At 38.0% G+C, this 16,254-nt stretch overlaps 1 protein-coding gene across 2 annotated transcripts in view; it reads right to left on the minus strand.

The window, feature by feature from the left end:
* NHS (NHS actin remodeling regulator) overlaps positions 1 to 16,254 on the minus strand; it is a 98,107-nt gene that overhangs the window by 18,099 nt on the left and 63,754 nt on the right. Inside the window, exon 4 of one of the 2 annotated variants that reach the window (XM_006088559.1) lies at positions 1,841 to 1,903. The exons of the other annotated variant lie outside the window; for it this stretch is intronic. Coding sequence (XP_006088621.1) covers positions 1,841 to 1,903 — 63 coding nt within the window. The remainder of the gene's footprint in view (positions 1 to 1,840; positions 1,904 to 16,254) is intronic. 2 annotated transcript variants of the gene reach the window in all.

The raw sequence follows: 16,254 nt of genomic DNA on the forward strand, positions 1-16,254 counted from the left end.
AAAAAGTAAGTTAAATAAACATGCTTTTCAGGTCAAATGGAATTAAGACAAGAGACAAAGTAGCCAGAAATCCCCAAACTTCAATCTGAAGAAAAATGTAAGTCTCTAACCCAGTAAGAGGTAGATCTACTTTCTCGATATCCATCTTGTCATAAATTCCTATTGAAAGTCTTGAGAGCTCTAGATGCCTAGGGTCAAAAGGAGGAGATGATTTGGATGCCATTGAAACATTTTTGAAAATGTGCCAGAAAACCTGGAATCAGGAGACATTCCAGAACACATCATGTGAAGGACAAACTAACCTAACCTGAGAGACCGGATTAAAACACAAGGAGTTATTTTACTCCAGGACTATGGAGTTTGTGAATAACATTTAACAAACACTATATGCACATGGAAAAGCAAAAGTGAAGCATCTCCCCCCAAACAATAGTGAAAAATATAAATGGTGTTGGGGGAATTCAAATGGGTTTCTTTTTCAAATCTGGAAGAGTAAAACAGTCCTTGTTTATTATCTTTCAGTTTTGCAGTGCTAAGCTTTTCTTCCAGCTGTGTAGTTAGAGGCCTTGACTTCTATAGGACATTTGAAAATTCTCCATCCAAACCTTTGATCGATATTAATATTGTCTGATTTGATTTCAGGTTTGGGTTCCTAGCCCAGATTATTAAAAAGGCTCCATCCCAATTTTGATTTCAGATTATTAAAGGACCTAGTTTCCACTACCGAACCTAGTTTTATGTCTTTCCATAATTTGGAGGAAGGCAGGTTTTGTAGAAAAAATAATTTTTCCTTTTGTTCCAGTTAGATTTTAATAATATTCTGTCCTAAAGTCAGGACCATTAAAAATTTTTCTCATCTTCATATTTGGAAGCATTATGCCCTGTTGACTCAGAGGATTTCACATATTGCCAAATGAACTGTTCTTAAGTCCCCTCAAAGAGAAGATTCCAGAGCCAGTTTGTTTAAACTAACCCCCAACATTTGCTTACCTTGTCATAGGTATCTTCAAAGCCCCCTAATACACCTAACAGGATAAGATCCCCCCTTTGAGAAAAATGTGTTTGCCATGAATGTTTTAGTAAAAACATTGCAACTTTCTTTCTCTCTTCAGCTTTTGTGCAGACTCCCAGGGAAGTGAAGTTGGAGCTCAAATAAAGTTAGAGAACAAAAGACTTTGTTTCCTAGGTAATTTCCAAAAAGAAAAAAAAAGTTTGGTGCATGCAGAAAGAGAGACAGAAAGAGACAGAGAGAGCAGGAGAGAAACCCCCACCACCAATGGCCACGTTTTGTAGGTGATTCCTTCCTTGAATAACAATGGACTGGGAAACAAAGAGAGAATAGTGACCTGACTGCAGGCTCTGACCAGCAGCCAAAAGCACTTTTTATTTAATGGTGACAGAGACAATTGACTGCTAGAGAATCCTTTTGTCCTGTTGTCTGTTTTTTTTATTATTATTTGAGAAGACGAACCTTTACAATTTTGATAAATATAAGGAAGTGGAATTTCTTTCCTCCGAACTACAAAGTCCAGGAGCAGTGTTAGGTGATGCTCTTGTTGAACAGAGCCTTATTTGCAACTTAGGGGTGTGTGTGTGTGGGGGGGGAGTAAATGGAAAGGAAAGCCAATGAATGGCATGGCTGTCTAAATTATAATTCAAGTTAGGAAATTTTAATTTTAATTTTAATTCAAGTTAGGAAAATACCCACTCTTTAAATTGATTTAAAAGAATATCTGTGTTAGTTAGAAACAACAGAGTTTGCCACAAAGTAAAGAGAAGAAAGTGGAAGTGTCTGGAGAAAGTGGGATAGGGTGCAATGGAATGTTTTCAGAACCAGTACCTTTCTACTCCATGGGGTCATGTGGCAACACTCAGTGGGGGAGGGCGAACGGGTGCTGTTAAACTATGAACATGAAATGCAAAAAAAAAAAAGAAAAAAAATTAAAACATGCACACAACACACTGTATACCCTGGTTAAGACAAATCTATGATATTAATGAATGAATGTAATGGGATAACATCTTCCTTCCTCCCTTTTTCCTTCCTTCCATACTTCCTTCATCTTTATTTTATGAGAAGTAGCATAAATAGTGGTTAAGAGCACAGACTCTGGAGCCAGACCGAGTTCAAATCCTGGCTCTACCACTTATTTGCTATGTAACTGGGACAATTACACAACTCTTCTAAGATCAGTTTCCTCATCTGTAGGGTAGAAAAATAATAGTATCTACCCTCCAGGGCTGTTTTGAGGATTACATAAGTAAATATCGTAATAGACTTAGAAAAGTCCTGGCACATAATAAGCTCTATATGTTAGAGTCAGCTACTACTATCACTATAATTATTATTATCCCTACTTTGTAGCTGTAAAGATCTGTGAAATTATTTTTGAAATTGTAACTTTCTATCTTTTAGATTCCAATCCCATTTTCTAATTGGGAAAATAATGAATTATTTTCTTTCCTTAGAGTGAGTTTATTTTCCTATGAACTACTTGGAAGAAAATTTCCTGTGTAAAAATTCCTCCTTTGGGCTGTTCAGAATTTATCTCTTCCTCATATTCATTGACTGTATTTGATGAGCATGTGACCTGTGCAGTCACACAGGACCCTGCACTGAGAAGGATTCCACACTTATTTCACAGCTGTCACTGTCTTGAAATTCTTAGTTTTTGAGTAAGGGGCCACATTTTCATTTTGCACTGGGACCCACAAATTATGTAGCCAGCCTTCTTTGGAAATAATCTGGTAACCAGAATCCACTTTTCAGTATCTACTAAGATGTTAGAACTCTTTTTAAATTTTAAACCATGTCAGCATTGGATTCAATTAGGCTTCTATTACAGCACTTTCCATGTAGCATGGCTTTAATGTAACATGAATTATCCCTGATGTGTCTTTTTTCATTTATTAAGTTAAAAATTCCTAGAGGTCAGGAGCTATATTTCATTTTCCTTTCAGTCTTTCATGATGCCAACAAAACTCCTCCTCATTGTAAGAGCCCTAACAAACTATTTGTAAACTTGAATGATACTAGCTCTGTGCTTTTTAACAGTGATGGGAAACCAAAATAAAGTAAGGGTCATACTCAAGATCTCAGGAGGAATCAGGTGCCACAGATTCCAAGAGAACTTACCATCTTAGTGCAAATAGGTGAAAACAAACAGAGGAAACCACAAGTAACCCTGGGTTCCATCGGTGGCATGGTACTGACGTATGCTGGTTCTAGTTATTCTTAAGCCACTGGCATGCATGCATTGTTCATTAATTTTTAGCAGAGCAAATGCCATCTCCTCAGACATAGTTAATTTTGATCTATATATTATTTAAGACAAATGATTTTGTAGGGTCTATGGCTTCCCCACTGAAAGTGATCATTTGATAGATATGGCATATATGCCTGAGTTCAGACACTTAACCTGGCTCTCTCATAAGAAGCAGTCACAGATAGTGATGTGCAGGTCACAAGTAAGACACTGGGGTATACAAAATAGAGAGCAAACTCATGGAAGTAAGAAAAAGGGAGCCTGACAGTAAAACCTACATGGTAAAGGAATTTGTTTCCAAGAAACCAAAGGCTTTGGTGTCTCATGAAAGGATTTCAAAAAGTCAAACAGCAGGAAACTGCAAGGCAGAAAACATATTAATGATATTAATATATTAACTTTGGTAACTTGTATTAAATATCCTAAGTCACTTCTCCTGTTGAGTATTTTTTTCAGGAGTGAGAGATGAGGAATGATTTTTCATGTTTGAAAAAAAACACACCAAAACCCATCCCATTAAACAAGCATGGGGTAACACCTGGAAATGACTAAGGATAGTAAGTCCAGAGAGAGAGAGAGAGAGAGAGAGAGAGAGAGAGAGAGAGAGAGAGAGCTCAGACTGTTCAGTGTGGGTCATCAATATTAAGTCAAGGTCTCCGTGGGTTACACTCCACAGAATATTCCTTTTCAACTAATCATTCTCTTGATAGTGACTCCAACCTTCAGTTTGTGAAGGATGAAATTAGGTACTCTTGAGCTTGTCTGTGAAAGGATTATGTTCTTTGGTTCTACCCAGTGATGGCGAACCTATGACACGCGTACTCATTTTTTGGTTGATTTTTCTTTGTTAAATGGCATTTAAATATATAAAATAAATATCAAAAATATAAGTCTTTGTTTTACTATGGTTGCAAATATCAAAAAATTTCTATATGTGACACAGCACCAGAGATAAGTTAGGGTTTTTCAAAATGTTGACACGCCGAGCTCAAAAGGTTCGCCATCACTGACCTAGATACAAGCACTTGAGTCCCTGCATATGGTCAGTTGATTTAGATTATTTTGATTTATAATATTCAAATAGGCTATGGTTTTATTTCTGCCATGAATTAGTAACTGCCTTAATATAGTGTTTTAAAGCATCATCTTTCTTAGGTGTTTGGTCAAAGGAGGTAAAATTGTTCTGATTAGAATTTTATGTGATGAATGCAATAATCAGTTCATAGAATTTTTTTACTAAATTATCTATGAAATAAAACTGAAAAAGTACTGAAACCTTAGGGCATCTCTGCATGGCCCAGTATGCCACTCCTTAATGGGTGCAGATGGATAAGGTTAGGAAAAGCTGCATGCTGATCATACTTGTATGCACTAAATTATTCTTTAAAGGCTCCTTTTAAATGAACCCTATTGCTTATTTTGGGTAAGACTTGTAAGGGCAGGGACCATTTCTTGTTCATAACTGTATTTCTACTGCCTCAGTAATGCTCAATAAATATTTGTTGTACTGCTAACACCCCCATGTTCCTGGCATACGCAAGCAAAACAATCCTCTCTAAAGGAATAATATCAAATTATGTCCACATATGATTGTTCAGTACAGCATTGTCAAAGTGAAAGATAACAAGGCAAGGAGTAGACAAGACAGCATGAGCAAGAAGCATACCAACAACAGATTATAGAAGCAGACCCATAGGGACTCCTGCTTTTGGAATTACCACTCCATGCAGGAGTAGCAGTGAACTACCTTGGCTTGCTCAGAATAAGTGTGTGGAAAGATTATTAGACCACTCATTCATTCATTCATTCATTCAAGAGCATTTCTTTGATGAGGGTAAAAATCAGCCCCAGTGGAACAAATAAATTAAAAATAAAATCTCCCTCATGAGTATATGCATGCTCATTGCATAATTCTTTAGACTTTTCTGTACTTTTGAAATTTTTCATAATAAAATGTTGGAGAAAAAATGTCTCCTTCCTTTTCCAGGCTCCCATTCTGACCTTCCTACCACTGATTTTGAGAGCCCTCAGACTTTAAGTTGCACCATTTTAGAATCAGCCACTACCAGTTATGCCCATCTTGTCCCTGACAAAAGATGCTTCTTTGATACTTTCACCCTATTCTTGTTCCTGCTGGCCTATCAGTTATACTCTCAAATCCTTTCCCTAGCTTCTCATAAATCTGCTTCAACAAAAGCTAGTTATAGTTATGGTGGATGTTCAGAACCAGAAGTAATAGGCATTATACTAAAAAGCAGTCAAAGACATTTCTTTGGTGAATAACAAAATACATTTTCCAAACCCCAATATTTCTAGTGTTGTGTATAAGAAAAGTTCATTTCTTCACTTTTGTGGCTATTTCTCCAAACATCTCAAGATTTTCCCCATCCTTTCTCTTGCTGCCAAAAGAAAAAACCATCCCTCCACATTTTACTTTATTTTTGGTTTTATTTCATATACTGATGGGGTTTATTTTGTTTCAGAACTTTCCAAAAGACATCTGTTAAAATGTTGTGGGTATTCCAGCAGGAAATGTTTTGAAAAATTGGCTTTGGCTTGTGATCTAACTGATACCACATGGCACTTATAGCAATCGACTTTCAGAGCTGATTTATTACTATCATGCTGTCTTAAACATGAAAAATATTTCTAGAGAATGGATGTTGTGCAAGAAAGCCCACTGAATGGGAGAACATATTTGCCAATGTTATCTCTGATAAGGGTTTAATCTCCAAAATTTACAGGGAACTCATACAACAAAAGGAAGATAAACAATCAAAAACAAAACAACGGGCAAAGGACATATATAGACACTTTTCAAAAGAGGACATACAGAAGGCCAAGAGACATATGAAAACATGCTCAAAGTCACTAATCATCCAAGAGATGCAAATCAAAACAACAATGAGGTACCATCTCACACCAGTCAGAATGGCCATCATCAACAAATCAACAAACGACAAGTGCTGGAGAGGATGTGGAGAAAAAGGAACACTCGTGCACTGCTGGTGGGAATGCAGACTGCTGCAGCCACTATGGAAGACAGTATGGAGTTTCCTCAAAAATTAAAAATGGAACTCCCATTTGACCCAGTGATCCCACTTCTAGGAATATATCCCAAGAAGCCAGAAACACCAATCAGAAAGGATATATGCACCCCTATGTTCATAGCAGCACAATTCACCATAGCTAAGATTTGGAAACAACCTAAGTGCCCATCAGCAGATGAATGGGTTAGAAAACTGTGGTACATCTACACAATGGAATACTATGCTGCTGTAAAAAAGAAGGAACTCTTTGCAACAACATGGATGGACCTGGAGAACATCATGCTAAGTGAAATAAGCCAGTCGGAGAAAGATAAATATCACATGATCTCACTATTTGTGGAATATAATGAACAATATAAACTGATGAACAAAAATAGAGCCTGGGGGGAAAATAATATTTTAGAACATAATAAAAGTTATTTTGCATATTTTTAATATTTCCTACAACTTTTGTGATATCATACTATGTTAGTACAGTTTTGGTAATATTATTATATTCAAAATCCTTTTTTTGAAGTATTAATGTTTATTGCATATAATATTATTATATTTAAGATTTTTCTTGAATAATTGGTGTTTACTGCAAGTAATATTATTATATTTAAAATCATTTTTCTTGAGATATTAATGTTTATTGCATGTATTATTATATTTAAGATTGTTTTTCTTAAAATATTAATGTTTATTGCATGTAACATTCTTATATTTAAAATCATTTTTCTTGAAATAAAAAAGTACCCATTAAAAAAAAAGAGAATGGATGTTGTGGTACATTTGAATACAAGAATAAAACATTAGTTTGAAGACGACCAATGCAAGGCACACTGGGTTCCTAGTGAGGGGATCTGGGGTCTTATTCTATCCTGGGGCTTGTTTGTCCATAGATCAAGTCCTCACATTTCTGCACATATTATGACCCGTCTGTGAGATGGAGGGGGCCTTGTTTGCCTCATATTTTCTTCACTGGAGTGTTTATATGAGTTGTCCATAAATATGAAGTACTTTGATCCTTCTGAAGGCTTAAAGGAGTCTGGCAATACCTTCATCACTTATCAGTGTTGCTGTTCCAATTGCACAGCACTTTTATTCCCTTGAAACTGTCCCAAAGTCTCCTACTAGCTGGCACTGTACTCTTGTCTTCCAAGCATGGTTTATAATATTTTTAACTCATATTGTTCTTCTCCCCTTCCTTTCTCCTCAACTCTAACATTACCAAAGTGAGCAACTTGGGGCGGGGGTGGCGGGGAATGATGAGGTAAATAAAAGTTCAGGGCATATCCTATGCTTTCTATGTCCCAAGTCTTTTTTCCATTTCCTGGTTTATGCTTTGGCAGTCAGGGCCTTCATGCTTATCCAAAGGACCTGAATTTATTAACTCCCAAGTGTTCAAACTCTTCACACTGCATTGAGAATAGGTGCTTACTGGGTTCTTCTTATAACCACACTAGTGGCCCGGTGAACAAAATTCATGCACATTGAAAGGGAATTAGAGGATGTGAGCATGAGGCAGTCTGCCTTTCTGAAATTCAATGACATGAATTTTAGCTATTACTTTGCCAAATAAATGGAATTTACAGATGTCATTTAAAAGAGCATTCAGCTTAATATTAAAAACTCTGGCTACCAAGTTAGGTCTGTTTTCAACTTTTTGCCAGCGTTGTAAATTGTTTGCAATATCTGCCCATTTGGGGCTGCATGTCATGGTTATGAATAAATTGGGCTTGCCATACTTCGTTACAATTGCCATAACATCCTGATATCACCACTGCATATTTCTGGGACTACCCTCAAAAGATGATGGAAGTATTATCATTTTACCAATCAGCACATTGTCATTTTCAGATCTAGATTTGAGATAATCCATCAAACCACTGTATTTTTCACCTCTCAACTTAGATTGGTTTGCTTTGATGAAATTTATCCGATTGGCCTCCATTTTTTAATATGAATCCACGATAAACTGTTGAGTTAATTTTCCTGCATTTAAAATAGGATTGAACATGTCCTGCACAGAGATGAAATCCATTATACTGCATTTGTGTGACTCATGTCCTTACATTTTGTCTAGTATTATTGTCAATTTCACTGTTGTCTCTGAGTCTTAATGCAATATCTGTTCCCCAGCCTTTTTCACCATGTGGAAAAAGAATAGGATATGTCATTGCATCTAATGTAGGAAACAGGATATTGATTTGTTTCATTTTAGTGGTATTTGGATTATTGGGATCTGGTTTACAATGAATGAGCAAGTCCCTTTCAAAAGGAGGTTCTCCATCTTCGTTTCTGAATATGACAGCAACCTCAGTTACACAGGGAGAATTGTATCTACCTGGGTCACTGCTACGCTCGTATTCAATTGCCATTGTTACTTCTGTGGGAGTAATACCTTTTGCTGCTGCTTCAGATTGGGCTTCCTTTTCTACCTCATGTAGCATCTTGTACGATTTTGTTAATTCATTTATTTCATGCATAAGGTTGTTGATGTTGATCATGAGTCTTTCTGAGCAGCCCTGGTTTTCTGGCATTGCTAATCTTTTACTTGTAGCTTCTGCTGTATCCAAAATATAGAGTTGAGCAAACTTCTGAGAAACATCATTCAAAGGATGTAAAGTTCCAGTGCAGTGATAAATTTGTCCATGTATTCTAAAACAGTATGGCCCATATCCTGATGGTGATGCAATATTTGCACCCATGGAAGTAAAAGCAAAAGAACTACTTATGGAATGGATATTTTCCATGAAATTTTTACTGTCAGAATCTTCGTTTGTCATTAATCTTTTTAAATATTCCGGGTAATCTGGAAAATATATATATCATTTGGACAGACTTTCCCTTTGCTACAACATCGAGTAAATTTCCCATTGGATGGTTTTTCATCAGAGAAATTTAGTGATAGGCAAAATTCACATCTAACAGTCATTCCACCACAAGTATGTTTAAAATTGCATCCTCATGTACTCCATTGTTGCTGAGAAGGCAGTTCCTACCAGTATTGGTAGTACTTGTTGATGACTATTCTCTAGACATATTCTGTCGTTGCCACTGCCTTCTTTCAACTTCAAAGGCACATTGGTCTTTAGACATTTTCTGTCGATGACGCAGGTGTTTTTCGGCATCAGAGTGACGTTTTTCCAATAGCTGGTCTTCCGATACATTCTGTCGCAGGTGCTGCCTACTTTCAAGATCAGACGCACGTTGCTCTTCAGACATTTTCTGTCGATAATGCTGGCATCTTTCGGCTGCAGAGCTATGTTGTATCAACAGTTGTTCTTTAGACATAGTCCCACCTCTCTACTGTCACGTTCTGAGATGCAGGTGAACGAGAGTCTTGGCTGTCAGGCCGCTGAGAGCTGTCTGACCAATGGCTGATTCTGGCTGATTCTGAGGGGGTGGGACTTCCTCCTCCTTGCTGTCAGTTTCCACAGCTGTGATGAGGAAGCTGGGGTGACAGAGGGAGCCATGCCCTCCAAGCCACCCTCTCTCTCACTCTGTATGTCCAGCGGCCTCCTGCTCTGCCAAGTCTTCCAAACCTCCCACTCTCTGACTGCTCTCCCACTCTGCTCTCCGCTGGTGAAGGTCCCAGGTCCCGGGAGCCTGTGGGCGTGGCTAGGTGTGGCTGGCCTCACCTCCCGGGGCCAGCAATGGTCCCGGGAGCCCATGGCTGCCGTTGCCTCCTGGGGCACTTGACACCTGCGTATGCAAATTAACTTGCCATCTTTGTCAGGTTAATTTGCATACTTCTGATTGACTGGTGGGTGTGGCTTGTGGGCATCACGGAGGGGCGGTCAATTTGTGTCTTTCTTTTTTATTAGTATAGATTATACATTAGTATCTAAAACATGAAAATGCATAACTAATCAGACTGGGGAAAATGACCTTATTCTTGATAAGTTCAAACCACACCTTTATTTCTCTTCCTTAACAGATATTGCTACCATAATGCCCTCAACTCTCCAGAGAAGTACTTTGCAAAAAAACCCCAAAACATATAAAATATGGTCATGGGGGATTTTAACACCCATTGACATCAATGGACAGATCTTCCAGACAGAGAACCAGCAAGGAAACAGCAGCCTTAAATGACACAGATCACATAGATTGAATTGATATCTTCAGAGCATTTCACCTCAAAGCAGCAGAATACAGTAGGTCCTCAGGTTACATTGGAGATCTGTTCCTACGGCGCGACACAACATATTGCGATTTTTGCTGTAAGTTGGAACCCACCTACAGAAGCACCTATGTCACTCACATGGAGCACATACACAGCAGTAATGAAGTGAAACAGTAAAAAAAAATTTAAAAGAAAGATAACAATTCCTGACCTTTACTTGTGGTAAATAAGTAATAAAAAACATAAAGCACATATGTACATATGTCGAAATGATGGAATTTTTTTTATAAATAAGTGGGAGATGGTGACGTAACCACGAAATGACGTATGTCGACTCCAATGTAACCCGAGGACTGTCCGTATACATTCTTTTCAAGTGTATATGTAACATATTTGGGATAGACCACATGTTTGGACACAAAATGAGTCTCAATACATTTAAGAAGACTGAAATCACATCAAGCATCTTCTCTGAGCATAATAGTATGAAACTAGAAATTAATCACAAGGAAAAACTCACAAAGACATGGACACTAAATAACATGTTACTAAACTATGAATGGTTTGACAATATTATCAAGGAAGAAATAAAAAGATACCTTGAAACAAATAAAAATAAGAACATAACACCCCCCCCCCCCAAAAAAAATATATGGGAAACAGCCAAAGCAGTCCTAAGAGGGAAATTCATAGCATTGTACACCTATCTCAAGAAACAAAGAAAAAATCTCAAATAAACAATCTGACATTATACTTAAAGGCACTAGAAAAAGAACAACAACAAAAAAAGCCCAAAGTGAGTAGAAAAAGGGAAATAATAAAGCTAAGGGCAGAAATAAAATAGAGTCTAAAAAACAATGGAAAAGATTAATGAAACCAAGAGCCAAATAAACCAGACACAAAAGAGTAAGCTCTCTTTCATTTTATTTTTATTTTTAAAAATATTTTTATTGATTTCAGAAAGGATGGGAGAGATAGAAATATCAGTGATGACTGAGAATCATTGCTTGGCTGCTTCCTGCACACCCCACACTGGGGATCGAGCCCACAACCCAGGCAATGTGCCTTTGACCAGAATCGAACCTAGGACCCTTCAGTCCACAGGATGATGCACTATACACTGAGCCAAACCAGCTAGGGCCATGCTCCTTCATTATAGAATCCTTCTATAATAGATGATAGATGTTTTGAGTATAAGATCAACCCCCTAGTGAGCAGACCTTGAAGGGCAATGGCATTGGTGCAGTTTTCATTCAAAGGGAGGATTTCTGAAATACAGTATGTTAACTGCAAAGAATATTTCTTTCCTTTTGATCTCAGCTGGAATTGAACAAAAATTATTAGGGTGATGGAATGCAAAATGATTTTATGTATTTTAAAGTCCGGGAACACTTTATTTAATAGGCTTCTATTCATGAAGCAATTTAAATGTGCAGAGCATAACAAAATTGTATTTTGAGGCATGTGTGGAAAGTAGTTCCTGCATGAATGGAAAAGAGTGCTCCCAGGAAGCTAGGAGAACACTTCCTACTGCCACTCTGTTTATTCACAGGAATTGCTCTGGACTGTCAAGAAGAACACAAAACAAGGTCCACTGGACCATGATCACTGTGATGTTGATGCCAGTGAGTAGCTTATTCATCCCCTGTGGCCAGCTTTGCTAATTAGTAGGGTCACTACCAAGGGCCACTCAGTGTCAATCTTCAAAAGTTGCTAGCACCAAATAAAAGCCATAAGTGGGGAATTGGCAGGCCAGGCTTTGAAGTGCAGGGAAAGGAAGGAGACTTTGAACTGCTACAAACAGTACAAATACACTCACCCAAATTGAAGGAGCTGGCAGCATGAGTCCCAGAACAGCCCAGAGATTCAAGGAGAGTTCCTTCCTCACCCTCTATGCTTTGCCCTCAGCCAGGGGCTCCAAGGGTGTGTGGAAACTGAAGAGATGTTGCACATTTAGTCTCACTCTAAGTGACGCTTTTCCTTCACAACTCAGGTCAGATATGGCAAAAGCCCAGTGGGGTCATACTTGACCTTATCACAGCAAATTAAAAAAAAAAAAGATACCTTCTCACACACAAGCCATGCACATTCTGTTTTAACTTTTAACCTGTTTCCTTTTTTTTTCCTGTTTTGAATCGACACTTTTTGAGTGTGGCTCTGTGAATGTTATCACATAGACTCACGTAATCCTACCACAATCAGGATTCAGAACATTGCCATTACCCCGAAAAAGGCCCCTGCACTATCCCTTTATAGTCAAAGTCTCCTCCCATTCCTAGCCCCTGGCACCCACTAATCTCTTTCTCCATCACTACGGTTTTGTCTTTTTGAAAGTATCATATAAATGGAATCATACCTTTTGAGACTGGCTTCTTTCATTCAGCATAATGCCTTTGAGATCCATCCGAGCTGTTGTGTGTATCAGTAATTCATTCCTTATTATTGTCAGTAGTATTCAATTGCCTGCTTATACTTTGAACAATGAATTACTAGTAAATGTCTCAAGCATGCAGGAGAATGTCAACCTGAGAATATTCTGTAATAATGTGTTCAGAGAAGTAATTTTATTGGCTGTTCCACAGCTAGGCTAATGTTTCAAAAAGAAAGAATTCCAAAACTAAAATCTGCAACAAAAATATTTCTTTATTTCTCAGAATACTTCATATAAACCAGACTCATTGGCTAATGCTTTAGGTAGTTACTGTGCTGGCTATTAAGATGTCTGACAGCTCCAAATCTGTTCTTCCATATTCTACATTTTTATGCTGGGACTCTGCAAACATCATTTCTTCCTCACCATCTACATTCTGTTAGGTTCTTCCCTGGGAGTGTCAGCTGTTTTCTGTAGTTATTATCTCTGTGTCACCTCAGTTTTCCATTTATCATGTCAATGTTATAATACCTCCCTTTAGAATTATTTCTGTGAAAATAACTGGTGTGGTTTCTATTTTCCTGACTGGACCCTGATTGATAAAATACGTGCTACCAGGCTTTCACCCCTGGTTTGCTTGTATCAGAGGCATCTACAGTACTTGTTCCTTCTGGTTTCTCAGTCCAATGAGGAAAGTATGAAGCAGTATGATGTTCTGTGAGGTGTCAAGACAATAATGATCTCTGCAGTTTATGGCAGGGAGCAGGAGTGCTGACATAGTCTCAAAAGCAAAGTGTTTCTGGTGACCCCTGAAAATGGTTATAGAGGGGAAAAGTATTTTCTGGGCTCAATAGCTGTATCATTGCACATGCTAGGTGCTGGCTGATTTGCTCCAAAAAATGCCAAATTGAAATAGCAACTACAATGAAGGTCACAAGCTATTTGTAGCCAGTCTCCAAGATCAATTTACCTTTTGCAAAGACCAGACAGGTAAGTTAAATGGAGAGTGTGACAAGCATCACCATTCCTACAATCTTATGTTTGAAACTAATGTCAGGTTCTTCTCTCCCTACTATACTAAGAAAAAGCCTCTAGAAATTGAGGAAATTAACCCTATACATTCATGGCTGGTATTTTCATAGAGCAAGGCTCTTTCTGATCATGTTACTTCTGTGCCCTTCAATAATTTCCTATGCCCATGGAATAAATTCAAACTTTTTAGTCTGGCATTCAAAATCTTTCAAGATCTGGTCTATTGAAGTATTGCAGCCGAAACAAAGTATCTGAATCCATGTATAAGCACTGTACTTTCTCCTGCCTCTGTGTACTTGCTCTCATAGTTTCCTCAGCCTTTAATCCTCTTCTTCCCAGCATTCACATCAAAATTCTACTCCATCCTTCAAGGCCTTCCCAAATGCTATCTTTACCATGAAGTTTGATCCTAAAATCCAACTCCATTCTAACACCTCACACCAGTTACACCTTACAGTCAGTACCATATAATTTCCTTACATGACAGAGATTATGTCTCACTCACTTTTGTATTCCTTTAGTACTTATTGATAGTAGCTGCTCAGTTGTTGTTGTTGCTTTTCAAAATGAAGGAATAAATAAGAGGCCACAATGGGTTAGAGGGCATTCCAAATGGAGATACTGTTTTGAGAGTGCAGGATATTTTCTAGATGAGTACATATAGTTTGGTTTGACTGAGGTCTAAGGTCTGTGCAAAGGATTTGTGGGAAATCCATCCGGAAAGATAAGTTAGGACCAGATTGTACAGAGGCAAGAGAGTAGGACTAAGTATTTGAACATTTCTTTAGACAGAATGAAGCAATTGAAGGCTTGGGATTACAGAAGAATTTGTATGTCAAAGGTTCTCCTACCAAGGTTAGAATTTTGTTAACTGGTTTAAGGGAGCAAATTAGATGTGACTAAAGGAAACACCTAAGCTTAAGCAAGAGAGACTGAATGGACAAAACCATTTTAAGACAGGTCATAAATCAACAGAATACTTCTGAGAGAGCTTGCAAAACTATGAAGATAGTTTATAAAAGCAAAACAAGACCTGTCTAGGACACTGTGGTATGTATAATTCTTTTATAGTAAAGGAAAGGCTCCATCAGTGTTTCTCAGTCCAAGTTCTTATAAACCAATAGAATATCAAACATTTCTAAATGTGGACCCATGGAGAAAGGGGAAGGGAGGGGCTGAGTAAGACTAAGATAGAGCTGGTGATGGGAGAGTGAGGCAGTGAGAAGGTCTTTATCCTAGGGTAGGTCAAATACTATCGAAATACCCTTTCTGCCAGCTCTTGTCTTTAATCTTCTTTCCTGACTCAGACGTCCATTCTCACTCTTCTGATTCTTCTGTAAACTAGTTCAGTTTTTCTAAGAAGCTGCTTTCTCTTAAGATCATTTTTTTTCTTCTAAATATAAAGTGGACGAGTAAACATAGTCACTGTTTATAATTCTGGAATATGACCAGGAAGGTCTGGGTCTTAGTTTGAGTGATTTCCTCCATTGACTTACCAAGAAGGTTGTTGGAATGTCCCTTGTCCTACAAATGCACCTCCTTGGTAAGAAGAAAAGTATGATTTGACAGACTTTTCTTTTAAAATCCATGGATACCACAGTGGTATGTTAGAAAACCATTATCAGGATATAAAATAACAAGGAATCCCTAATATTCTTTCCCAGCTACTTTTATCAAGTCAGACAAGGAATATAATTGTGGACACAATACATTGTAATGAGTTAACTGTCAATCCTGATGATAAGGATTTAGGCCTCAGTGTTCCTCTGGAACCTGATCAACTACTGGCATAGGGCTCCATCTTATGTAAAACATCTTCCTCCAATACAACTAGACATTCTACCCCTCAATCACTTACAAGGCTGGGAGAGGGACACTTGGTGAGACTGCTGGAGTCTCTTAACACATATGAGGAAAGATAACATTGTGCCTATACATCTAGACATCAACATCTAAGCAGGGACTTCAATTTCAAGGGCCCTTATGGATGGGACTGCAGGCTGAATTCAGCAATAGATGTTTCAGCTCAAGTGCCAACTCCAAGCCAGCTGTGTGGACTATATGGGAAAGAGTGCTTTAATCTATTGGAAATGCCTGCCTTAGGCTTGCACAGGGGAATAGCAGGTGAATGTCCCAAGTATTTGCAGATTCGGGCCTGGACCAGGAACCTGATTGATGAAAACAGATGAGCTAAACATTACATTCAGGAGGGGATGAAGGTGAACTGCTATGACAAACTGACTCCACTCTCTGAAATGGGAATCTATGCCATGATGATGTACTAGGTCTTCTAATCATCTTATATTCTCTGTAGTCTTCTAAATTTTGCTATTTAAAGAAATGATCAACTAAGCATTTCCTGATTGAACTTATATTTTATGGAAGCCAAATATCTATCATAGGTATTATGGTATAAGCCCC

Source organism: Myotis lucifugus, unplaced genomic scaffold, assembly GCF_000147115.1.
Source record: "Myotis lucifugus unplaced genomic scaffold, Myoluc2.0 scaffold_49, whole genome shotgun sequence".
NCBI lineage: Eukaryota > Metazoa > Chordata > Mammalia > Chiroptera > Vespertilionidae > Myotis > Myotis lucifugus.